The sequence below is a fragment of the Myotis daubentonii genome, chromosome 3 (assembly GCF_963259705.1).
Source record: "Myotis daubentonii chromosome 3, mMyoDau2.1, whole genome shotgun sequence".
NCBI lineage: Eukaryota > Metazoa > Chordata > Mammalia > Chiroptera > Vespertilionidae > Myotis > Myotis daubentonii.
The window spans coordinates 169084787-169112397 of NC_081842.1; the positions used below are offsets into that span (position 1 = coordinate 169084787).

Below are 27611 nucleotides of genomic sequence, written 5' to 3' on the forward strand. Positions count from 1 at the left end.
CCTAAAGCTTTTATTTCCTTACTACTAGTTTTTTATTATTTTATTTTATATATTATCATCTGGTTTTCATCTTGATCAAGCCAGTGAGTCTGTTTGCTCATAATTCACTGGTGATCTTCTAGTTAGGTGAACTCCATTTTCTCTTAGTTCTTATTTGTTGAATCTGCACTGTCCCTTTTGCCATTTATTATCTTACAACCATCGCTTCTTTTAAAATGTTACTGACCATCCCTATCTCTTTATTTGTACTTTGATTCTCTGTCTGTACTCTTATTTTTCCTCACTCTTTGACTGCCTTTCTTTTATCTTTTTCTTCTTAAAGTACAAAATTACCTTCCTTTCATCACATCAGAAATCTATGTTGGGGTTGCCTACCCAACCATCATTGAAAACTATATGCACCATTATCCTCATCCTTTAATTTCCTGAATGCCCCTTTCCCTGCTTTTAGAGATGCTGGAAAGACAAAGCTTTTCTAGTATCTCTATCATTGATAGTACTACAAAATTTTCTTAGTCAACATTTTGTTTTGTCACTTTTTAAATTTTGTTGTTATTTTTCACCACTTCATTTCTGCATATTGTCATTCACCACATCTTATGGTTCCTTCCTCAACATCTCTTAGATTAGAACTTCCTACTACCATATCTGTTGATGAGACCTTAGTTACCTTGTACGTGTACTATTGAAAAGTAGTGTCTTAACTGGCACTGAGCAATGAAGATTTAGATTGGAAGAGGAGAAGGTATTCCTTGTGGAGCACACAGGGTGAGTAAAGTCAGGGAAGTGGGAATAAGAATGGTCTTTTGGGGAAACAGAAAAGAGATCTGAGTAGAGTGAAGTTTTCTCTTATTGAGTATGCGAACATGGTTTATGGCAGGTCTTAAAAGCCAGAAAGGTAACTTAGGATTTGCTGTAGTTAGTAACAAAGTCATAGATTCTTAAATGATTGATATGATCTAAAAGTAATTCAAGTGAATTAATCTTATGCATTTCTTTCACTTTCCCTCCCTTCCTTTCTTAAACATTTATCAAGGACCTAGTAAATGCTAGACACTTCTAAATGCTATGGATAGTGGATCTGTATTAATAGTGTATATCCATTATTATTATATAATTATATTAAGCATTAATTGCCAGCATATTGGAACTATTATTTAAGTACTTTAATTAAAAAGTATTTATCATTAAATTCTTAAAATAACCTATCAAAGTAAGTACTTTTATTATCTTCATTTTTTTGTCTTTTTGCTTTATTGTTATGAAGCATCTTTAAAATTACATATGTTAACGAAGCCAGTATAAACTTTGATTACTTTGTGAAAAGTTGAGTGAGCTTACCCTCTCTCTGCCATGCTGTTACTTAACTGTAAAGAACACCTGGCCCTAAAAGGTAGGATTCATTTTCCCCTGGGGAGGGATTATCTTCATTTTACACATGAGAAAATTGAGGCTTACAAATATTAAATGACATGTTCAAGATCACATAGCTGGTATGCAGAATGGATTGCAAAAGGAAGAGATTGGAGACAGGGAAGTTATGGTTATACAGTTTAGAGGGGATGAGGTTCTAAACTAAGATGGTGTAGTGAATAATTAAGAAAGAGAAATTATGACTTATATTTCCAAGAATGAAATAATAGGACTTGCTAAATAGGTTGAGTGAATTAAGAATTGGAAAGATTTAAGGGTGAGTGTAGTGATTCTGTCTTGAGGAGTGGAATGACGGTTTCCACTGATAAAATTGGGTTATTTGGAAAAGGAAATAAGTTTGGGGTTTTGGATAATGCCCATTTTGAGTCCATTGCTAAAACCAGCACACTTGTTTCAACCTTCTCTTTATTAGACTTCTTTGAAGTATTTGCTATTATTGATAACTCAGTTCTTAAAATTTTCATTTCCTTATGAATTGACCTTCGTCTGTTGTTCTTTTCTCTCCATCTTATTCTCCTTTCCCTGTTCCCTACTCACCTGTTTAATCTTGATTTGCCTCTGATGTGGTTCTCATTTTTACAAACTGGCAGAATAATCTCTTCTATTCTCACAAAGTATGTATTTGTACCGCAGATAAATCTTCTGAGTGGAGACCTATCTACTCAAATGGGATATCATGTATGTCTCCAAGATAACTTCAAAATTTAGTTTGTCTAAAGCTAAACTCATTATTTTCCCTCCAAGCCTCCTTTTTTTTTTCTTTTTTCCCATTTTCCTTCTTTTGGTGAATGACGTCATTTTCTATTCATCCAGATAACTGAGAATTATTTTTGACATCTTTTCTTATACTTCATGTTTTCTAACTAGAGATTATGTGTAGTCATTTCTGTTTCCCTGTGTCTAATAAATATCCCTTTTTTTTTCATAGTTTTAATGCCTCAATTTAGATACTCATTGTCTTTCAACTCGACTATCACAAGTCTTATAAATGATCTTCCTGGCCCCCTTCTGTTCTACTTCTAAATTATCTCACACATTGGAGATAGATTAAATGTTGAAAACAAATTTATGAAACCTGCCTTCTTTAAAGACATTTTAAAGTTTCCTGTTCCTAAAGAGTGAAATCCACATTCCTTAGCATGATATGGTTACTTCTGTGACCTGGCTTTTCCAGCCTTTTTCTTACTTTGCTGTCTTAGATACAGTAGTACTTACCTCTTTGCAATTTTTCAGACATGCCAGGCTATTTAGCGTTTATTTTATTGTTCACATTGTTTCCACTTCCTGGAATGCCCTTCTTCTTGCACCTTCATACTTAAGGGGCACTGCTTAGTGTCACTTCCTCCCCTGCCAGGTGACCATTGTTTTCTTTATGCTTTCGCTGAATATGGTATCAAAGACCCTCTTCTGCTATTTGTTTATGTGGCTTTCTTCCTTTGTGGGGTTAAGCCCCTCACGGTTATGGGGTTCATTTAGTTGTAGTCTCTGGTACCTGATACAGCATCAGTACTTTCTAGGCCAGAATTTGGGAACCTTTCTGTAAAAGTATAGATCAGCGGTTCTCAACCTGTGGGTCGCGACCTCTTTGGGGGTTGAACGACCCTTTCACGGGGTCGCCTAAGACCATCAGAAAACACATATATAATTACATATTGTTTTTGTGATTCGTCACTATGGGTTAATTATGTTCAATTTGTAACAATGAAATTGGGGGTCACCACAACATGAGGAACTGTATTAAAGGGTCTTGGCATTAGGAAGGTTGAGAACCACTGGTATAGATAATAAATATTTTAGATATTAAGATATATTTGCATGCCATATGGTCTCTGTCACAACTACTCAACTCTGCTGTGATTAGTATAAAAGCAGCCAGAGATATTATGTACATGAATGATGAAAAATGTAGTGGATTGGATTTGGCCTGCTGGCCATAGTTTGCTGACTTTTCCTATAGATTCAGATATTTATTAAATAATTTGACCTATTGCATATTAAATGAGAATAGCATAGCTAACTAGGCAGAGGTAAGTGGAAATATGGTACTGAAAGAGAAACCAAAGATTAAGGCTAGTAGTGTAAACATTAGCTGATGTTATAGTATTGATGAAGTCACCAAAGGACTGGTATTTAAGGTATGTATATGTGTGTATTTTATGCCTAAAACTTACAGATAAGCTGGATTTTGAGTAATAATCCTTAAGAAGGAAATACTTGTTTATTCTAATGGGCATATATAAGTAATAACTGTTCAATAAATGTTTGTTGAATGGATGTAATAGTTTTTTTTCCCATGATATGGTGATGATCAGTCTATGATTTATAGAAGAGTTCTGTTCTAAAAGTTTATTTAAAAACAGGGTGTTTGAAGCAAGGCAAATTTCTTCACAGTCTTATATGTAATGTTGTTCTCAAGCTAATACACAAAATCCTAATTGATTGTAATATATTTGTAAGATAATGTCTGACAGTTCTGTATAACCTATGTCTGCCCAAAATTTTCTTAAGAAAATTGTGTTCTGAATTAGTTTGGGTTGCCAGAAATACATTTGTACCTTAGCTTAATATCAAGAGTTTCCATTCCTCACTTGTAAGGGTGAAGGAAATGGTACTATCCCAGTCCCAAGGTATTGCTGTTTTTTCTGTAGATGATAGATTAAGAATTGGACTATATCTGGGTGAAAGTTCAATGGTGAAAAATAGAAAATGGGCCTCTTGATAATCTATAATAATAAAAGCATAATATGCTAATTCGACTGGACAGCCAAACGACCTTCCAGACGAAGCTGGGGCTACGAGGGTCTAGGCAAGCCACCGCAGCTGCAAGGGCCAAGCCCTTTGCATGAATTTTGTGCATCGGGCCTCAAGTATACAAATAAGGAGGTGTGGGAAATCAAGCCTCTCGACCAGTGGTCGGCAACCTGTGGGTCACGAACCCTTTGGGGGTCGAACGACCCTTTCACAGGGGTCGCCTAAGACCATCGGAAAACACATATATAATTACATATTGTTTTTGTGATTAATCACTATGCTTTAATTATGTTCAATTTGTAACAATGAAAATACATCCTGCATGTCAGATATTTACATTACGACTCATAACAGTAGCAAAATTACAGTTATGAAGTAGCAACGAAAATAATTTTATAGCCGAAACCGGTTTGGCTTAGTGGATAGAGCGCCGGCCTGCGGACTGAGGGGTCCCTGGATTGCGGGCACATCCCCAGTAGGAGATGTGCAGGAGGCAGCTGATCGATGTTTCTCTCTCATCGATGTTTCTAGCTCTCTATCTCTCTCCCTTCCTCTCTGTAAAACATCAATAAAAATATATTTTTTTAAAAAAAAAAGTATTTTATGGTTGGGGGTCACCACAACATGAGGAACTGTATTAAAGGGTCGTGGCATTAGGAAGGTTGAGAACCACTGCTCTAGACATTGTAAACTTCATGCACAGTTCTCATTCTCCAGTGAGCTCTCTAGATTCTGCCTTTTATTCTGCCCCCCCCCCCTTTTTTTTTCTACTTGAGACTCTTTGATCCTAAGTATCAGAGACTCTCTCTTGGCCTGTTAAAGATAGAATCTCATCTTTTACCTGCTCACTTACCCTCTGTACCTGATTTCTTAGTCTTCTGCTCCTGAAACAAGCACAAAGCTTTCTCTTTTTTCTCATTTAAAAAGTAATTATTGATCACGTATTATGTGCGAGCACTGGAGAATATGCAGAGAATAAAACCAGAAGTAAGGCTACTTATCAAGTTTAGAAATCATAGGTTGATATGTATGGATTTCTTTTTTCCCCCCAAGAAATACAGAGCAAATCCCTTCTGGACTGCTTTTCTTTCTTCCTTCCCTTCCATCCTTCCTTCCACTTAAGAACTATTGAGAAAGAGAGGCTCAAATGATAGTCGTCGGTCTTTAGATTAAAAAGAAATGAAGTAAGATTCATCTTTGTTGAAAGAAAATGAAACCTTCATATGGACATTTTGTCTCACACCTTTCAACTTAATTCTTTAAGTAATCTTTTAAAATTGCCCTACATACTGTATGTTTCTGTAATGGGTAATCTAGTATTGTTTCAACTACATTATGTATAACAGTGTAAGAGTACAGTATTTCATGTATCCTGTACTTATAGATTCATAATTAGTCATAATTCTAACTTACTTAGATATATGTAGTTTAAAATTCTGTAATTGTTTTTAGAATAAGTAGGATTTAACATTTTTTAGAATTTGTTTCCTTTTTAGGAATTCATAACATTTTGTTATTTTCATGTGTCATGCTAATAACCTTTGAAAACCTAGGTTCTAATATTTAACTTTTACCCCCTCCCCAGGAATCAGAGATGGAAACAGAAGAGGAGGTTGACATTTTAATGAGTAGTGATATTTACTCTGCAACTCTATCAACCAAATCAATTTCTTTCACACGTGCCCAAACAGGATGGCTTTTTCGGGAAGATAAAACAGTATGTACAAATCCAGATTTTTAAACTTTAAAGATTGTTTAGAATTTAACATTGCCAAGATAAGGTGATGGAAATGCAAGTAGCTTACTGAATTGTCTTCAAATAGTTTATTCTCTCCACTTTGTGACCACATAGGGAATTATAATGGTTGGTTACAGAATTGGAACATATTCTTAGAGAAGCCAAGAGGGAAAGTTTAGTTCATTGAATTCCATGTTGGGAAAGATTCTTTTTGTCAGCTGTCTTGTCCTCACATGTTTCCATTATATTTCTAATGCTTTATTCCTTAGGAAGACCACAAAGGGATACACTTTTGAATTCATTTCCCTGGATATTTTTACTTTCTATTCTTAGACTTCTAAACTATTTACTTATCTAATAGCAGTTTCTCAGTATTCCATATATATGACTAAAATGAAGTATGCTTATATTTTTACAATACTGTCATTAAATTAAATTTCATTGAAGGTTTCTCTTTAGTGAATTGTAAATTTTTCCCATAATTACCATTTTACCTGTCAAGAAGAGGTTATGTAAGAATGCTCAAGCCCTAGTCTGGTAGCTCAGTTGGTTAGAGTATCATCCTGATGCACCAAGGTTGCAGGTTTGATCCTCAGTCAAGGAACATACCAGAAGCAACTGGTGAATGCAGAAGTTAGTGGAACAACAATTGATGTTTCTCTCTCTCCCTCCTCCCCCTTCCTTTCATTCTCTAAATCAATAAAGAAAAAGTTTTTTAAAAAATGCTTGAAATATTCTTAGACTTTATTTATTTATATATTTTTATTTATTTCAGAGAGGAAGGGAGAGGGAGCGAGAGATAGAAACATCAATGATGAGACAGAATCATAGATTGACTGCCTCCTTCATGCCCCCCACTGGGGGTCAAGCCCACAACCCTGGCACGTGCCCTTGATCGTAATTGAACCCGGGACCCTTCAGTTCACAAGCCAACACTTTATCCACTGAGCCAAACCAGCCAGGGCTCTCAGGCATTTTTTAAATTAGACACATGAAGAAGCATTTTATAAAATTTTAAAGTCAACAAGTAATCAGATCAGGTAAGGGCCATACTTATTACTTTTAAAAATTATATTCATCTTATATTACACTAGAGGCCCGATGCACAAAATTCGTGCAAGAGTAGGCCTTCCTTCCCCCAGCTGCCGGCACTGGCTTCCCTCTGGCACCTGGGACCCGGGTGCCAGAGGGAAGCTGGTGTCGGCAGCCGGGGGAAGGAAGGTCTACTCCTGCACGAATTTCGTGCATCGGGCCTCTAGTAGATGTATAACTAGATATTTAGAGAGAGAGAAAGAGGGGTGGGTCGGGAGAGATTGATTTATTTTAAGGAATTGGCTCATGTGAATGTAGGAACTGGCAAGTCTGAAATCTAGAGCAGTGCGGTAGGCTGGAAATTCAGGGAAGAGTTGATATGGTCTTGATTCTGAAATCTCAGGCAGGGTTTCTATGTTGCAGTCTTGGGACAGAATTGCTTTTCCTTTGGGAAACAGGCTTTGCTCTTAAGGCCTGCAATTGATTGGATGAGGCCTACCACATTATAGAGGGTAATCTGCTATATTCCAAGTCTACTGATTTAAGTGTTAATCACATCTAAAAAATACCTTCATTGAAACATCTAGACTGGTGTTTGATCAAAAGATTGGGCACCATAATCTTGCCAAATTGACGTAAAATTAACCACCACACAACCTTACATATAAAGTTAAATGTTCCCTTTGGCCCCTACTCACAATCCCAGAGCACCTTGCAGAAGGTTATCTATTTATATATCCTTCAGACCCTTTTATTTATTTATTTATTTATTTATTTATTTATTTATTTATTTATTTATAAAATATATTTTATTGATTTTTTACAGAGAGGAAGGGAGAGAGATAGAGAGTTAGAAACATCGATGAGAGAGAAACATCGATCAGCTGCCTCCTGCACATCTCCTACTGAGGATATGCCCGCAACCCAGGTACATGCCCTTGACCGGAATCGAACCTGGGACCTTTCAGTCCGCAGGCCGACGCTCTATCCACTGAGCCAAACCGGTTTCGGCCAGACCCTTTTATATGCTTTCCATAAATAATGTATTTATAGTCATCTGTAACTTTAATTGTTGATACTTATTTTTTCATAAAGTGTTATACTTATTTTTTGCAACTATTTTTTTTCTCTTTAGTATGTCTTAGGTGCTTTTTCTTATTAGTAGTGCTACTTCATTCTTTTTAACAACTGCATAGTATTTCATAATATGGGTATGTTGTAGTTTATTTAGCTAGGCTCTTTTTTTGGACATTTAAATGAATGGACACACATTTTGTCCAGTTTTCTGCCATTATGAATGACGTTGCATTCTTTTACATTCCTTTGCAGTGTCTGTTATAGATAGCAAGAAATAAAATGGCTGAATGATAGAGCCTATACGCTACAAATTTATACTGTTCTGATGGTTTACTTTTAATAAATGCTTTTTATTGTGAGATTTCAAAAACTGATAATTATCACCTGAGCATCTCACAACCAGAGAAAAAATCCTCACTGTAGATCTAGGCTCCTCAGCTTTCCTCTCGAAGCTATTTGGCAACAAATAGTGTATAGGATTCCCAGTTGTGAGCGCCTACACTGCAATCCCCTTGTTGGCGGAGTCTTATTTATCTGTACCCTGTTCTTCTGGACAGCGTTAGAAGGACCCTTCAGAGGAGATAAAAACTGAAGCTGCTGTTCACCTAGTGCTACTGCTAAGCAGCTCAGAGCTCTTGAGCAGCATGTAGGTGGCCTTCTTAAAGCTCCGACAGGTAAGGAGGGAGTCTGATGCTTATGGTTCCCGTTTTGTAGGTAGAAACAGGCGCAGAATGCTTTGCTTTCTGGTTACCAGTAAAGGAGCCACCAAAAGCAAGGTGAACATGGAAACAACTCTAAACACATAGTTTTGGAGTGCCAGAACACAGTAGTAAGTAGGAGACCGAGTGATTTGCATGCAGGTGAAACTGGGAAGCTTGCTTTCCATCATGTTTTTTGAAGTAAAATATTTCAAACTCTGATCTCCTCTTGGGTCTGATTTAAAAGGGTGATGTTTTATGTTGAAGGAAATAACAACTCTCTTCGTAATGTCCCTTAAACCTCTTGAGTTTCCCTATCCCGCATTTCTAATATAAACAGTGGTATTGGTGAGCTGGACTGCTCTGTTATTCTCTCTTTGTTGGAAAGTAGTAACTAAATGTAACTTGAGGTTTGATCCTGTTAGAAAATAGAGTATTGGAACAGGTAATTAATTCTAGGTGTCCTAGAGATTTCTATGTGACTTAGACTATTTCTTTTTATTCCACTTTCTTTTCTATCTATAAAATGGGAACAGTAATTATCCCTGACCCCTCCTTGTTACTTATGATGTTTGACTTTAACTAAATAAAGTTTTCAGATAGCTTTGTGCTACTTGGGAGTAGATTCTAAAGGAATACTCTGTGGTATTTTTATTTAAATTTAACTCATTTTCAGATTAACACATTGTATGTGGGAAACGTATTTATACGTTTTACATATTTATACGTTCTACCAGTGTAGTAGAGCGCAGGATACGTATTAATATGTTTTTTATAGACTAGCGGTAGAATGCGGGTAACGTATAAATACATAAACTAAAGTTATCGTAATTTTACTGAACGTTGTCATTTGCACAAAAAATTAGCAAAAATGGCCCGCGCCACCTGTTAGCGCGCAATAAAAACTACCCGCAAACAATGTGTTAACTGCCATACGTATGTGTGTTTTAAATTTTTCTTTAAAATTTGAAATGTGTAATCCTATATAATAAAAGGCTAATATGCAAATCGAATGAACAGTGGAATGACTGGTTTGCTATAATGCTCACTGACCATCAGGGGGCAGACGCTCAACACAGGAGCTGCCCCCTGGTGGTCAGTGTGCTCCCATGGCGGAGCGCTGCTCAGCTAGAAGCCAGGCTCACGGCTGGCCTGGCGAGCATAGCAGCGGTGCCAGGAGCCTCTCATGCCTCTACAGCAGCACTAAGGATGTCTGACTGACGGCTTAGGCCCAAGTGGGCCTAAGCCGTCAGTCAGACATCCCCCCAAGGGTTCCTGGACTGTGAGAGGGCGCAGACCAGTCTTAGGGGACACACACCGCGTGCCTCCCACCCCCCAGTGCACGAATCTTGTGCACCGGGCCTCTAGTTTAATATATTTTTTAACTTAATAGAATGCATAAGACAGTTTGGTAATTTCAAGTACCAAAGGAATATTTATATATACCTTAATGTTACATAGTTATGGAAAAACATGTATATTACTTTGAAACTTTCTTGTTAATCTAAGGCCACCTTAATCTTTTTATTATGTTGAAATATTTGATTTTGTTTTAGGAAAGAGTAGGAAACTTTCTGGCAGACTTTTATTTGGTGAATGGACTTGTTTTAGAATCAAGAAAAAGAAGAGAACATCTCAGTGAAGAAGATATTCTTCGAAATAAGGCCATTATGGAGAGTCTTAGTAAAGGTGGAAACATAATGGAACAAAATTTTGAGGTATAATTTTCACTTCTAATTTACAATGTTCTAAGGAGAGAGGGGGTAGACTCTATTCCTGGCATTTAGTGAGTTTATATAAGCACACACATAGGTTTTGTTTACTATATACAATACACCTTTTGGTGGTGGTGTTTTTTATATATATTGCCTTTAGTGATATTTTTGTGTGTGTGATCTGTTCTTGGTCTCTGAGGCTTCACTAACAAATAGATTAAATCATTTTATAAGCATGAAACCCAGTATTCATTTTTAATCCATCTTCCTTTGCATATATTCTTTTTCCTATTTCACTAATTGAAATCACTGACTGCTTTGAAGGCCGAAGTAATGGTCCACTTACTTTATGAAATCATTTCTAGCCTATAACTTTGCATAGTGTGCCAAGTTCCAACTAAGTCATGGTAATGTTGTGTGTGTGTGTGTGTGTGTGTGTGTGTGTGTGTGTGTGTGTGTGTGTGAGAGAGAAAATATTTTAACATTTGCAAAGTTCATGTATTAAGTGAATCAGCCATGTAGTTCAATTAAATAAGTATAGGATGTAAAATGTTTGAGAATTCCCCCATTCAATGTTTAAGTTAAAATTGTGATCATGCTAGTTTAGTGTGACCCTATTTCCTTCCTACCAGATCCTCCTTAGATTTTTTCTGGCTTTGGGATAGAGTTGTGCTTCATCAGACTTCATTTTTCAGAAGCCCACCTGGTATTTACTGATATCTTGATAACTAGGAGATACAGGACATGATATACTCAGGAAATAGAAATACATTGAGAGAAAAAATGCTGAGCTCAATTTTGGACAAAGCTGCTTCTCTCACCCATTGTTGACCAGACAAAAAGGCCATTTCTTTGGACTTATATTGTGACTTAAATTTTATTTAGTTATTTTTAAGAAATGATTTTGTTGTGGTAGTTATTGCTACCTTTGTTTAATTTTGTCAGCAAACCATTTTGGGATGAATATTTGGGGGGAAAAAGCTATATAGAATAGCATTTCATGGACCATTTGCCAATTGCCTTCGATTGTCTGATTTATCTGTATTTAAACCTGCAGCATACAACTTAATTTTCTTTGTAAGATGTACTTGAATTGTTAAAGGGGTCTGCAGATGGCATTTTAATAAGTTATAGTTTTGCACATTGAAATTAAAGATATAGTTTAATTTCAGATAGCCACATGATAGAACAAAGTAATACGAATTAAGTTAAATAATTAAGGTTTTGACTTCTGAGCAGAAATAAAACACTTTCTATGTGAATCATAGCCCCTTGAACTTTACAGTTTTTGATGAATATTTAAATCAACTTGTCAGTTTCTATGAAAGATAAAATATTTGCTGGGATTTTGATTAGGATGGTGTTGGACTTTTGATGGGGAAGAATTGATTGATTATATTTGAGAATCCTTTTGGAGTTCAGTTATAAATAGAAGAAATTTAAAGACAATATTAATTCTATTATATTCATCTATGCATACAATTTGATTTTTTTTGAATCTGGAATGGTGCAGGATGAAAAAACATCAAAACAGAATTGGTATTTAATTATAAAAACGATAAAAATAGCTGTGTGGTTTTTTCTTCCAGACACAGAATTTACAAACACAGAGAAAGCAGCATGGAATTGATATCAGTTTAATTATATTCCACAGTGGGCATTAAAGGAGAAAAGAAATACTTGTATGCATTTCATAGAAACTTTTGGAACTACAGTTCTTTTTTTCTTTTTAATTTGTTTTCTTTATTGATTAAGGTATTATATATGTGTCCTTATAGCCCCATCGGCCCCCCTCCCCCCACATCTCCCCACTCATGCCATCACCCCCCTGGTGTCTGTGTCCATTGGTAAGGCCCATATGCATGCATACAAGTCCTTTGGTTGATCTCTCCACCTTACCCCCACCCTCCCCTACCTTCCCTCTGAGGCTTGATGGTCTGATTGATGCTTCTCTGTCTCTGGATCTGTTTTTGTTCATCAGTTTATGTTGTTCATTATATTCCATAAATGAGTTAGATCATGTGATATTTATCTTTCTCTGACTAGCTTATTTCACTTAGCATAAGGGAATACAGTTCTTTTAAACCTAAATAATAAGCTTTTAGGAAAGGTACATATAAATTAACATGCACAGTTAAAAAATAGGTGGTCAAAAGAATAAAGGGAGGATCCTATCAAATTCAAGAGACAATCCCATTGTGATGGGGAATTGTACTTAAAATCTTAATATTAAGTTTTAAAAAACACATAAACCAGTATTGAAAATTAATGGCTGCTTGGTCACAGCTGGTAATATAAAAATGAATCGAGTGTGAAAATAATTATGTGTTATGTCAACTTGCAATTCACATAAACACAGGTTACTCAAATGTATGTACTTTAATGAGTGATTATTATAACAAAACATTTTGTTGGCAGATAACAAAGAATTCTCCAGTGGCCTAATCTGAATTAAGTGTCATAAATTTAAATTCAGCTTCTACAAGTTAAAAATTGATTTCATACGCACCTCAATGAGTTTTCTTTTTTATTTATGTTGGTTTAAAACATTGGAGTTGTTTTTTTTTCTTCACATTCACATAACTTTTATTATAATAGCTATACTAATAAAAGAGAAGCATGCAGATTAACCATCACTCTGCCACTCTGCTACACCCACCAGCCAATCAGAGCAACTATGCAAATTAACCCATCAAAGATGGTAGTTAATTTGCATACGCAAGTGCAGAGCAAAAACTAAAGATGACTGAAGATGGCGGCGGCCACGGAGCTGGAGCGAGCAGGAGGCTCTCAGGAGGCTCAGGTTGCTCCCGGCGACTGAGGAAGCCAAGCTTCCCGCAGGCCCTGGACTCTGCTCAAGGAGTGGCTGGGGGCCGGGGTCGCTGGGGGCAACCCAGGCTTCCAGTCGGCCCTGGGCTCTGCTCAAGGAGTGGCTGGCGGCCTGGGTTACCGGGAGCAACCCAGGCTTCCAGTCCACCCTGAGCTCCGCAGGAGGAGCTGGACAAAAAGAAAGGAGGGGCTGGGAGCAGCCGGAGTTCAAAAGCCAAGCCAAGCCTTGCTGCTGCGGCTGGACCAAAGGCCTGGGTCCCGGGTGCCGGAGGAAAACCGGTGCCGGCAGCCAGGGGAAGGAAGGTCTATTGCGCAAATCTTTGTGCAAAGGGATACTAGTATTTTTATAATTGTCCTATTGATACAAAGATGAATAGAACATAGACCTGTTCTCCAGGCTCAGAGACTCGAATGGGAGATGGTGTGAAGGTAATGCCCAGTGCGCAAAAATAACTTTGGCATTGTTAACATGGGCATTGTGCTAAGTATTTTCATCTCTTTTAATTATTAGTTATTTAATGAGATGAGTGTCATTGCTCCACTTTATAGAAAGGAAAATGAGGTTTAAAGAAATTAATCTCTCTGAAGTCACAAAGTTAGAAGTAGCAAAGATCAGTTCTTGACTCTTAAGTCAGTGGTTCTCAACCTTCCTAATGCCACGACCCTTTAATATAGTTCTTCATGTTGTGACACCCAATGTCATTGTTACAAATTGAACGTAATTAAAGAAAGCATAGTGATTAATCACAAAAACAATATGTAATTACATATGTGTTTTCCAATGGTCTTAGGCGAGCCCTGTCAAAGGGTCTTTCGACCCCCAAAGGGGTCGCGACCCACAGGTTGAGAACCGCTGCTCTAAGTATATTGCTTCTTTATAGTGACCCAAATGCATATTTAACAGACAAAGGTGTAAGTTTTAAAATCTGACCTGACCTTTTACCGGTGTTGATCAAATAAACAGTCTGTGTTTGACTTTAATACAATCTGAGCCCCAATCCCCTAATCTGAATTTATTATCCATAGAACACTGCTCTCTTTTTTAGCTCCTGTACTATTCAATTTTTTTGTTAGCTCATTTGGTCTTTAATAATATAATATTTTGTATTTCTGATTAACTGTTCATGTATGGATTTTTCTTTGAATTGTAAACTCCTTGAAGTCATGGTTGGTTTTTATACTTCATATTCACTTTCTAGCATAATGCCAAGAACATTTTAGATGATTAAAACATTGATGAATGGATTTTATTACTTTGATAACTTATCTTCCTATTTGAGATTTAGAAAAAAATTGATATTAAATTACTGATAGCGCTTAAATCACCATGGAACTATCTTGGCAGTAAACTCTTAAAGCATTTTATTGAAGAGATTGAACAGTTTAATAGTTTAAATAGCTTATTATGATCAACATAATTTGATGAACAAGAATAGATCAATCTAGAGACAAATGGTAGGGGAGGGCGAGTTAGAGAGCAACTAAAGGACTTGCATGCATGCATATTAACATAACCAATGGACACAGACACTGGGGCAGTGGGGTCTTGTCCAGGGTGGAAATGGCTGGGTGGCGTGGGGCAATTGCGGAAAAAGGAGACATATGTAAAACTTTAGACAATAAAAATAAAATAAGTAGTTTAAAATAGCTTTATCTTATATTTTTAAAAATGTCATTTTTCCCCCTCCCTTCTTCTGTGTCTCCCTCTGTCTGTCTCTCTATGTGTTTTTCTCTGTCTTTCTCCCTGTCCCTCTGCCTCTTTATTTCTTTTTGGCAGCCGGTTCGAAGACAGTCCCTTACCCCTCCTCCTCAGAACACTATTACATGGGAAGAATATATATCTGCTGAAAATGGAAAGTAAGTGTTTTTTCTTTTATTTTGATTATTTTGGATTCTTTGGTTTTTAAAAAGAATAATTTGTAAAAGCAGAAATAATGACTGGAGATGGATGAGCTTGAAAAAACAAAAAGTAGAGAAATAGTGAATGGCCTCACACACTATGCTAAAGACTCAGGGTAATGACAGAACATAACATTTGGGTGTAGAATTGTTTTAGAGAGAATATAATATAATCTATAATAATAAAAGCATAATATGCAAATGGACGGAACGGCCGAACAGCGGAATGACCTTCCGGATGAAGCCGAGGCTGCGAGGGCCTACTCTTGCACAAATTTCATGCATTGGGCCTTTGGTTATTAATAGTTTTGTCTGAAGTAATTCTTTGACCTTTTAAAATATGGATTAGGCATGATGTGCACCCTTTGAATAAGTTACAGAGCTTTCTTTTTACATTCTTGCTGCCAATTTACATTCACTAAAAAAACTTATAGGATATCATTCTAAGGAAATACAATGTGAGGGATTGCCCAGTGCCCTTGCATTTTTGAGTTCACTGTATGTAAATTTTTATATTCTGTCATTATCTTGAGTCTTTAGCATGTTATATGAGGCCATTCACTATTTCTCTACTTTTTGTTTTTTCAAGCTCCTCCATCTTCGGTCATTATTTCTGTGCTTTAGCCTATGCCAGACTATTTCTCACTATCCTTACATAAGACATTTGCTTAATATTTTATTACTAATATTTACTGGAGTACCTAGCACATAGTTTGTATTCAGCAAATATTTGTTGAATAAAAAAATGATAAATGACAAACAACTATTTTGAATGAATCAATAAATAAAAAGTTTTTTCTGGCCAACCATGTGAGATACTTAAAGTATAGTTCTTTTTTTTTTTTTTTTTTTAAATATATTTTATTGATTTATAGAGAGTTAGAAACATCGATGAGAGAGAAACATCGATCAGCCGCCTCCTGCACATCTCCCACTGGGGATGTGCCCGCAGCCCAGGTACATGCCCTTGACCGGAATCGAACCTAGGACCACTCAGTCCGCAGGCCGACGCTCTATCCACTGAGCCAAACCGGTTTCGGCTTTAAAGTATAGTTCTTATAGAAAATAGGATTTTTCTTCGGCAGAGAATAAAAGATTGCCTACTCTCATCTTTAGGAAGAAGTTGCAGTGATTATTATTTTTTGTATTGAAGGTTTATTATACTTTTCTAACTTTTCCAAAATGTTTCCATTGTACAGTATTCTATAGTGAATGTAGAATTCTTTATTCTCTTTTTAAAATATATTTTATTGATTTCAGAGAGGAAGAAAGAGGGAGAGAGAGATAGAAATATCAATGATGAGAGAGAATCATTGATTGGCTGCCTCCTGCACACCCCACACTGGTGATCAAGCCCACAACCCAGGTACATGCCCTTGACTGGAATCAAACCTGGGACCTTTCAGTCCGCAGGCCAACACTCTATCCACCAAGCCAAACCGGCTAAGGCTAGAATTCTTTATTCTTCACATAATTTCTTATTGGTTATGCTGAGAACTACAGACAGTAAAAGAGATTGAATTGAATAAGTGATTTTAAAGATACACAGTGTTACAGTTTTTGTGTGGTTTGCTTTGTTCCTAAGAGTGCTTATTAAATTATATCAATGTGAAATTTGATCATTTTTCTGAACTTTTATACTTTGTTATCCTTATTTCTTATACATGTCTCATTTTCTTTTATCAGAATTTTATTTCTATGCTCAGAGTAAGAAAATTTGAATCTGTCATTGGAAAAGGACAGATTCTTCTTAAGATGATAAGACATGGAAAAAGTTTACTAATATATATATATTTTTTCATTTTAGAGCTCCTCATCTCGGTAGAGAACTGGTGTGCAAAGAGAATAAGAAAACATTTAAAGCCACAATAGCCATGAGCCAGGAATTTCCCTTGGGAATTCAGTCGTAAGTTAGTTACTAACTATACAAGTTTATCAAAGAAGCTACTAAACCTTAAAGACTTCAATAATATTTGTATCTGAGTGGTTCATTTGAAGCCTTTGACACGCAAAAGCAGTTAGTCATTGCTTTGATAGTGTGTGTACCCTTCTTGAAATTTTTTAGTTCACAAAATAGTAATATTTTTATTATTTTAACCAGATAAATGTTTGTATAGTTTTTAAATTATAATTATAAGAATAATACATACATACATACATTTTTGTTGCATTTTTTAAAAAATATTTTTTTTTAATCGATTTCACAGAGAGAGAGGGAGAAATAGAAACATTAATGATGAGAGAGAATCATCGATCAGCTGCCTCCTGCACACCCCCTACTAGGGATTGAGCCCCCAACACAGGCAAGTGCCCTTGACCGGAATCGAACCTGGGACGCTTCAGTCTATAGGCTGATGGTCTATCCATTGACCAAACTGGCTAGGGCAGTGGTCAGCAAACCACAGCTCGCGAGCTACATGCAGCTCTTTGGTCCCTTGAGTGTGGCTCTTCCACAAAATACCACGTGCGGGTGCACACGTACAGTGCGATTGAAACTCCGTGGCCCATGCACAAAAGTCGGTTTTTGGCCTGGGCGAGTCTATTTTGAAGAAGTGGCGTTAGAAGAAGTGGGGGGTGTCAGTCGGTTGGGCAACGGGATACGCAGCACAGGGGAAGTGTGTGTGATTCATGCACGAGTTGAGTGAGCCAGTCAGCAGTCTCATTGTGCAGTGGTTAGTGCTAGTCGCGTCTGCAAAACGCGTGTGGGTGATAAAAGTAAAGTTTATTAAGTTAATTTTAGGGAACGTTGTGGAGTGGAAGAAGTTGTAGTATCAAGGACTGAGAAAGGTATATTGAGATGGTTTGGACATACAGAGAGGATGAACAAAAGGAGATAGACGAAACAAGTATACAAGACGAGTGTGGATGGGAGAGTTGGAAGGGGTCAACCTCAGTGAACGTACCTCAATCAGATTGAGGACGTTTTTAGCAAAGGCCAGCTTAGGAGCACCCTAATTAAGTTAATAACAGTGTACCTACCTATATAGTTTAAGTTTAAAAAATCTGGCTCTCAAAAGAAATTTCAATCGTTGTACTTTTGATATTTGGCTCTGTTGACTAATGAGTTTGCCGACCACTGGGCTAGGGCAATACATATGTTTTATTTAATATCTAATACAATGGGGTTTATCGAATAAAAATGATAGCTTACTTTCACCTTAGTAATTGTTATAGATGATAACTGCTATATTTTTATCTAGAATTTTCTATGTTTTTGCATTTTTATAAAAATGGCATATTCTACATTTTGTTCTGCGAGTTTCTCTTTTTTTCTCGTTTAAAAGTGAGTATATCTTGCAATTCTTACAGTAATTACTTTTTAGTGTCTCTTTTTCTTCTTTCTTTGTTATTTTGCAGTGTTGCTTTATTGTCATTTGTTTTATTCCCCTGATAAATATATTGATTGTAGTTTGTCACTATTATAAACAATACTGCAGTAGACATCTCTCAAACTGTACTCATCAGATGCTCATAAAATTTTTAATTTAGAGTACTTTTTAAGGTGCTCGGGGGGATGTTGTCTGATTCATGAGTCAAAGACTAATGATCTTCTTAAAAAATTCAATTAGCAGACTGAAGCCCCAGGCTATTTTCCTTTCCTAGTTCCTTCCCCTATTACTCTGGCCTAGTACAGTAAAAGAAATCATCATAGAATAGAGCAAGACCTACATTTTTCTACAGTCTATATATGTCTCATAGCCCCCAATAGCCTAACTTGAGAAAAGGAGATAGAATGTGCTATACAGCCTTCAAGCTATAGATCAGGGATGGAGATAGATAGTTCCCATAGAATATGGGAAGGGAGTTATTCATACATACATACATGTCTCTATTATTATCATATATTAGACCCAGTTGACTAAAAAATGTACCAGTATTTTTTATTTAAAATGTATTATTATATATTTTTTTACCTTTTTTTTCATTTATTTTTTTTGTTTGAGAGTATTACAATTGTCCCCCGTTTCATCCCCACCCCTGCTTCACCCCCATCAGACTGGCTCCTGCCTTTACTGCACTATTGTCTGTGTCCATGGGCTACGCATATCTATCTATACTAATAAAAGGGTAATATGCTAATTAGACTTGGGAGACCTTCCAGACATCCTTTCGGACAAAGCCATGGTGGCAGGGCCAAGGCAGAGACAGTTAGGGGTGATCAGGCCAAGAGGGGAGGGCAGTTGTGGGTGAGCAGGCCAGCATTAGGGGGCAGTTGGGGGTGAGCAGGCTGATGGGGGGGGGCAGTGGAGGGCAGCGAGGCCAGTGGGGGTGGCAGTTGGGGGCGATCAGGCTGGCAAGGGGGGGGGCAATTAGGGGTGAGAAGGCCAGCAGGCAGAGTGGTTAGGGGCATTCAAGCAGGCAGGCAGGTGAGCAGTTAGGAGCCAGTGGTCCCGGATTGCGAGAGGGATGTCCGCCGAGGGGTCCCAGATAGGAGAGGGTGCAGGTTGGGCTGAGGGAACCCACCCCCCCCATGTACGAATTTCATGTACCAGGCCACTAGTATATATATAAAAGCTTAATCAATCTTCCGACTGTTCAACCATCTGACCGGTAGCTATGATGTGCACTGACCACCAGGGGTCAGACGCTCAATGCAGGAGATGCTGAGCTGCAGTGACTTGGCAGCTGCAGTTCTCGGTTGATGCACCCGGAACCAGAGAGGAGGGAACCTGATTCTGGGGTGCGTCACCTGAAAACCACCCTCTCGCAATCCGAGACCCCTTTGGGGGATGTCGGAGAGCCACTTTCGGCCCGATACCTGTAGGCCAGGCCAAGGGACCCCACCTGTCAGAGGGACCCCGCTCACTGCGCAGATGCCCTTTGAGCCAAGGCGCCGCTGTAGGTGTGGCCAGCTGGGGGGGACCACGGGAGGTTGGCTCCAGAGCGTGTCCGGCCCGTCTAGTTCAATCCTGCCCCAGTGGCCACCTTCTAATTAATTTCATTTCAGTGTGCATAAATCCGTGCATCGGGTCACTAGTACTTGTGTAAGTTACTTGGTTAATCTCTTTCTGCTACCCCTCTTCCCTACCCTCTGAGATCTCTCAGTCTGTTGCATGCTTCCATGTCTCTGGACCTTCTTTGTTTGTCATTTTATTTTGTTCATTAGGTTCCACATATAAGTGAGATCATGTGATACTTGTCTTTTTCTGACTGGTTTATTTTGTTTAGCATAATAATCTCCAGGTCCATACTTGCTGTCTCAAAGGAGAAGAGGTCCTTCTTTTTTTTATAGCTGGGTAGTATTCTATTGTATAAATGTACCACAGCTTTTTTTATCCACTCATCTACTGATGGGCACTTGGGCTGTTTCCAGATCTTAGCTATCCTATATAATAAAGAGGTAATATATAAATTGACTGTCACACCCTTGCACAAATGGCCGTCCCCATGTGGTCAAAGATGGCTGCCCCCCATGTGGTCACAGTATGGCCACCACAAGATGGCCAGCAGGGGAGGGCATTTGTGAGCGATCAGGCCGGCAGGGGAGGGCAGTTGGGGGCAATCGGGCCAGCAGGGGAGCAGTTAGGCATCATTCAGGCCGGCAGGGGAGCAGTTAGGGGTGATCAGGCAGGCAGGCAGGTGAGCGGTTGGGAGCCAGCAGTCCCGAATTGTGAGAGGGAAGTCTGACTGCCGGTTTAGGATCGGGCCTAAATCGGCAGTCGGACATCCCCTGAGGGATCCCAGATTGAAGAGGGTGCAGGCTGGGCTGAGGAACACTCGCGTGCGCGCGCGCCCCCCCCCCCCCCCCGGTGCATGAATTTCGTGCACTGGGCCCCTAGTCCAATATGATAGCAGTAATATGCAAATTAACCCTCATGCCCTCAGAAGATGGCTGCCTACGACCAGGTCAGCAGGGGTGTTAGTGAGGGATGACCAAATGACTGAACAGCAGGCTGTGTGGGGCGACTAGGCCAGCAGGAGTGTTAATGAGGGACGACCAAACGACTGAACAGCAGGCTGCATGGGGTGACCAGGCTGGCTGCGGGGGCTGTGATTGGCAACCAGGCTGGCAGGGGGGCGGGGGTGTGTCCAGGTCGGGGGGGGGGCAGTTAGGGGTGACCAGGCTGGCATGGGGGGCAGTTGGGAGCAATTAAACTGGCAGGGGGGCAGTGAAGGGCAACTAGGCCAGAGGGGGGGCAGTTGGGAGCAACCAGGCCGGCAGAGGGGGGCAGTTGTGGGCGACCAGGCCGGCAGGGGAATCAGTTAACACATTGTATGCAGGAAACGTATTTATACGTTTTACTTATACGTTTTACATTGACTGGTAGTAGAGCGCGGACATGTATTAATACGTTTTTTATAGACTTGCAGTAGAATGCAGGTAATGTATAAATACGTAAACTAAAGTCATCGTAATTTTACTGAACGTTGCTATTTGCTCAAAAAATTAGCAAAAATGGCCCATGCCACCTGTTAGCGCGTGATAAAAACTACCCGCAAACAATGTATTAAGGGCAATCAGGCCAGTATGCAGAGGCAGTGAGGGGTGATCAAGCCTGCAGGGGGGAGCCGTTAGGGGCGACCAGGCAGGCAGGCAGGTGAGCAATTAGGAGCCAGCGGTCCAGGATTGAGAGGGATGTCTGATTGGAGAGGGTGCAGGTGGGCTGACGGGACCACCGCCCATCCCGTGCATGAATTTCGTGCACCGGGCTTCTAGTCGTAAATAAATAACGCTGTTAAGAGCACAGGGGTGCAAATATTCTTTCTGATTCTTAGGATATATTCCCAGAAGTGGGATTGTTGGCTTCAACAGCAATTCCACTTTTATTTTTCAAGGAAATGCCATATGGTTTCCATAGTGGCTGCACCAGTCTGCATTCAAACCAAAAAGCTTCTACACAGCAAAATAAACCATCCTCAAAATGCAAAGGGAACCCACCGTATGGGAGAACATACTCTCCAATGATACATCAGAAAAGGGGTTAATTTCCAAAACATAAACTATGCATACAACTCAACAAAAGGAAGATAAACAATCCAATTAAAAAATGGGCAAAGGATCTAGAGATGGCCAAGAGACATATGAAAAAATGCTCAAAGTCACTGATCATCAGAGAGATGCAAATAAAAATATGCATCAGTTTTATATTCTCATTAAGAAAAATGTGGTTAATTATAGGATATTATCAGCTTTAGGAGTTATCCCAATTTCAGAGATGTTAATATATGAAAAAATGGGTATATTAGAACTTGTAAGTGTGGCATTTATAACAATGTCCCCTGAAAAAATGTTGAAAAGGAACATAGCATATAAAAGCCAGACAAATAATTCATTCTAGAATAAATTTTTTTGTAAATGCTGTAGAAAACCATAAAAATACTGAAATGAATAAACTAGATCACTCTAGATGAGATGACAATAGAATGAAATCAAAAGGAGATTGTAAAGGTAATGAAATAAATTAAGCACTAAATATCACTATTGCAAAATAGCTACTTTAGAAATAATAACAAACAGAATATATGTGGCAAAAAATTAAATTTTGTTAGCTCATAGTGAATGCACTAAAAGAATAGATTAAAATAATTAGAGAAGTAATATTTATGGGAGACAGAGATGGTTCAACACAAGTATTCTTAATGTTCCACTGATATAGAGAGCTTCCAAAATGTAACCAAAATACCATTCTAAATATAAGAGAAAGTTTCTCTGTAAGGAAAACTGTATCTGTAGCATAACATTAGGGTCTAAGAAAATTTGATAAAAGGATGATTAGTAACAATAATTATCCCGATGAAACTATTTGACTTAAACTTTAATAAAGAAGTTTAATGGCCCTGAGACATATGAAAAAATATGCATTCAAACCCAAAAGCTTCTACACATTAAAGTTTAATGGCCCCGGTGTGGTTCAGTTGGTTGAACATCTGGTGCACCAAAATGTTGCCAGTTCGATTCTTGGTCAGGGCACATGCCCGGGTTGTAGGAGGCAGCCAATCGGTGGTCTCTTTTATTGATGTTTCTGTCTCTTCCTCTCTTTCCCCTCGCTCTGAAGTCTAATGGCATTCAAGCAGAAAGGGTCTAAAATACAGCCTGGCATTACATTTTTTCACATCTTAGCATTTCTGAGGCAAAGGAAGTGTGATCTGATAATATATCTAGCTAAGATGTCATTTAAATATAAAGGCAATTAAAAAAGAAGTATTCAAGAAATATAGCAGCAATGGGCCATTTTTGAAAGAAAAATAATATTACTTGAAAATAATATCCATCAAATCTCAGAGGAAAGGGGGTGGGTGGCAGAGATCAACCAAAGAATTTGAGTACATATGTGCATAACCAGTGGACATAGACAATAGGGTGCTAAAGGCCTGGGGTGGGGGCAGGAGTGGGCTAGAAGGGGTCAGTGGGGGGGGGGGGGGGGAAGGCAGCATATGTAATACTTTCAACAATAAAGATTTAATTAAAAAGTAAAATCCATCAAACCAAAAAAATGACTAGTGCAGTACTGAATGCTAGGAGACATTATGAAATTGTAGTTCACAGGGGAAGAAACATAAACTGAAATGTTATGCCAGCAAAATTTCCTTTTAAGTATGCAAGAAAACACTAATTTATTAAATTTGAAAGAAATCAAGGGATACTGAGCACATAAAAGCACTTCATGCACAAAAAATTAGCAGTGAAATTTAGACACCTAAATAGTGAAGCGACTTAAAGAATTCAGGAATGTATAAACTTCAGGAAGAAGAAGCCTTGAATCCATTTAAATATGGACCTAAAATCAAACAACTGTGGAAATTATGCTTGTACTGTAACCGATAAAAGTCACAAACTCTGACACAGTAAAAAGAATAATAATAATAAAAAATTCAAGAGAAAGGAGGTATCATTTCCTCATCCTTAAGTTTGAAGCTTATGGTCATAAAACAACATTAGGACACAAAGAAATCCATTTGAAAAATGAAAACTTTTTTCTCTTTCCATTTCTCAGAATATTGAATGTTTTGGAAGTAATAGCTCCCTTCAAGCACTTTAACAAGCTTAGAGAATTTGTTCAAATGAAGCTTCCTCCAGGCTTTCCTGTAAAACTAGGTAAGAGAAAAATTGCTTATAATTTCCATGTCTATTAGAAATATGGTATTGTTTCCTAACATTTAGTAAAAATATGATTTGAAGGAAAATGGATTTCTAAGTTTTGCTAAAAAATTTTAAAGTTTTTCTGTAATTAAATGCTTTGATATTCATCCTTTGTCAAATGTATAAAGTGCCTGATTATAGTTTTAATTCTACTAGATTTCTTTCTTTTCCTTTTTAAAAAAGAATATATTTTTCTTGATTTCAGAGAGAAAGGGAAAGCGAGAGAGAGAGCTAGAAACATCAGTGATGAGAGAGAATCATTGATTGGCTGCCTCCTGCGTGCCCCACACTGGGATTCAAGTCTGCAACTGGTTATGTGCTTTGATCGGGAATTGAATCCTGACCTCCTGATTCGTAGGTTGTTGCTCAACCACTGAGTCATGCTGGTTGGGCCTAATTCTACTTTATTTAAATTAAATGTATGGGATATGCAAATACTTCATACAAGAGGGTGTGGGTGAACTTCTGATGCACTGTGATAATGAGTTTCTGAACAGTGGGAATGTTTCTGGAGTCACTATTTACAGATACAGTAATAATCATACATTCTATTTTCAAATATTTTTTTGGTAATCCTCACCCAAGGATATTTTTCCATTGATTATTTCTAGAGAGAATGGAAGGGAGGGGGAAGACAGAGAGAAACATCTATGTGAGAGAGACATCGATTGGTTGCTTCCAGCACATGCCCTGAACAGGTCAGGGATGGAGCCTGCAACTGAGGCATGTGCTCTTTACCGGAATCAAACCCAGGACCCTTCAGTCCATGGGCCGATGCTCTATCCACTGAGCCAAACCGGCTAGGGTTATTTTCTTTTTTCTTTTTTTTTCTGAAAACAAGTTTTATTTAAATAAGGGTTTAAATACATAACATAACATAACATAACATAACATAACATAACATAACATAACATAACATAACATAACATTAAAACTGAAGGAGGGGAAAAAGAACACCCCAAAAATCTTTTTTTTTTTTTTTTTTTACTTCACATGGCATTGGGCAGCTGTTGCTAGGAAGTTGCAAGCTCTATAGCAGTGATTCCCAAAGTGGGCGCTACCGCCCCCTGGTGGGCGCTGCAGCGATCCAGGGGGGCGGTGATGGCCACAGGTGCATTTGTTTTAACTTTTTTTGTATTACCTTTCTATTCTGAGTTCAATAAATAGTTTCATAATTTCAAACTTCAATGTTTCTAATTTACACCTTTCTTTACTATATTTTACGAAAAAGGTAGAAACATTAATACATATATCTTTCTGTTTAATTGCTATTAAAATTTAAAACAAATTAATTTCCAGGGGGCGCTGAGTAATATTTTTTCTGGAAAGGGGGCAGTAGGCCAAATAAGTTTGGGAACCACTGCTCTATAGCTCTAGCTACATGACTGACACTTCAGTTTGAAATTTGTTCCCTTGTCAAAAGTTTAACTCTGATAAGAAGGTTGGCCTCAAATTACAGTGTTTGGACAACAATTAGCTAGGATCTGTCTGGTCAAAAAGACCTTAGTGGCAAGCCAGAAATCCTTACACCTCACTGGAGGGAAGGTGGCAGGCTGCTTGCTCGAAGCTCCATCACCGGGTCAGGTGTAGATCTGTGATTACGGAAAGCTCCCTCTAGTGGTACACATGCCGCTGCTGCCTTACCCCTCTCAGCTTCACGGAAGGCTGCTCAGGCGGTGGTGACATTCTCTGAGGGCAGGGGACTCTGGTGAGGAGCTTTGGCCAGACATGGGCTTGCCTGAAACATAATGGTATTGCTCCGTTTCAGGCTGGACATTGCCAGGCACCTACTGCTTGACCTCTGTTTAAATGAGGAACTTCAAGACTATACAGCATGGCTCTTTTCAGTTTATTGCATGAAGGAGTTACACTAGTCCAAGTTAAAATCAGACCCCAAATGGTTACATTATACAAGCTGTGAGGTTTTTAAACTTGTGACAAGGGACAGAAGGGAAATTCTACTCATTGCAAAGAAACCCTCACTTAAGCTTCTGTGAGCCAAAAGCACTTAAAACCCATGAACCTTCAGCTGGTTGTCCCTAGCCAGTCCAATCTCGATGAGTCCCTGGCATATGTTCTTGCGCTGGTCACCCTGCAGCTGAATTACTTCTCCATATTCTGGATGCTCAATTACAGTACCATTGCAGGCAAATTTCTTCTTAAAGGCCTTCACTAGTTTCTTTTTATCATAATCATCAGCAGTCCCTTGGACAGTAGTAAGGGTCTTCCTGCCGTTTCTCTGTTGAATTCTTATATGGATATAATCCTCAGTGCCAGCGGGAAGCAGGTCATCACCCTTACTTCCATCAGCAAAGGGGTCGAAAGAGTGGAGGTTCTGGATAGTAGACATACAGTCCGATTCCTTTTCCTCGGTAGAAACGGCCTGCGGAAGGCTGCGGCGGGAGAAGGCGGGCAGGGGGGACGGAGTTTCGGGAAGCGAGGGGGGCTTAAGGGGGAGGTTGCTGAGTCCTCGGCAGCAGCTCAGTCACTGGGCTATTTTTTTTTTTAAAGGGGAGAATGATGATTTTTATTTTTTTTAAATATATTTTATTGATTTTTTGCAGAGAGGAAGGGAGAGGGATAGAGAGTTAGAAACATCGATGAGAGAGAAACATCGATCAGCTGCCTCCTGCACACTCCCTACTGGGGATGTGCCCGCAACCAAGGTACATGCCCTTGACCGGAATCGAACCTGGGACCCTTGAATCCACAGGCCAACGCTCCATCCACTGAGCCAAACCGGTTAGGGCCGGCTAGGGTTACTTTCAAATATTTAAACTTAATTTTATCATCATGATCTTTAACAATAGTAAAATCTCATATTTAACTTCTTAACTATATCAGAAAACTGGAAACGAGATTTAGAAGTTTCTTTTGGAGTTTAGGCTTGGATTTAGCATAAATTTAAGCTTCAGGAGAAGTTTAACTCCCTTCTCTACTGACTTTAGGCTTTGTTCAGGAGAGTCTTCAGTACATCCATCAATTCAGACATCAGATGTTTAACCAGTGCTTGTTACTTGCCAGATGCTTTTCTAGGGTGAGAGTTAGTAAAAGTCCCTGCCCTCTAAGTGTTTACATTCTAGTGAGGGAGAAAAATAAACATATAGTGAATATAACCTTGATATAATTCCTCAGATCTATTTTATCTTGCTTCGATCAGTATTACTGAAACCACACTTTACTGTGCTTATTGATATTCATATTATTACTAGAGTCCCGGAGCACAAAATTCGTGCACGGTGGGGGCGGGGTGTCCCTCAGCCCAGCCTGCACCCTATCTAATCTGGGACTCCACGGGGGATGTCCCACAGGGATCGGGCCTAAACTGGCAGTGGGACATCCCTCTCACAATCCAG

General features: G+C 38.6%; 2 protein-coding genes across 9 annotated transcripts in view; one reads left to right on the plus strand and one right to left on the minus strand.

Moving 5' to 3' along the window:
• ANKRD13C (ankyrin repeat domain 13C) overlaps positions 1 to 27611 on the plus strand; it is a 75065-nt gene that overhangs the window by 43195 nt on the left and 4259 nt on the right. For 4 of the 8 annotated variants that reach the window (XM_059689190.1, XM_059689187.1, XM_059689185.1 and 1 more), the window contains 5 exons: positions 5771 to 5902; positions 10287 to 10448; positions 15052 to 15131; positions 16981 to 17079; positions 24110 to 24210. In XM_059689190.1, coding sequence (XP_059545173.1) covers positions 5771 to 5902; positions 10287 to 10448; positions 15052 to 15131; positions 16981 to 17079; positions 24110 to 24210 — 574 coding nt within the window. The remainder of the gene's footprint in view (positions 1 to 5770; positions 5903 to 10286; positions 10449 to 15051; positions 15132 to 16980; positions 17080 to 24109; positions 24211 to 27611) is intronic. The other 4 variants (XM_059689192.1, XM_059689189.1, XM_059689191.1 and 1 more) reach the window with 4 other exon arrangements.
• LOC132230948 (eukaryotic translation initiation factor 1-like) lies at positions 26091 to 26736 on the minus strand. The gene has a single exon (XM_059689194.1). It carries the CDS (start codon positions 26603 to 26605, stop codon positions 26264 to 26266), a length of 342 nt encoding a protein of 113 aa, XP_059545177.1. The 5' UTR covers positions 26606 to 26736; the 3' UTR covers positions 26091 to 26263.

Excerpts from the sequence above, each read along its gene's own strand:
- LOC132230948 (XM_059689194.1), bottom strand. The coding sequence starts at position 26,605 with ATGTCTACTATCCAGAACCTCCACTCTTTCGACCCCTTTGCTGATGGA.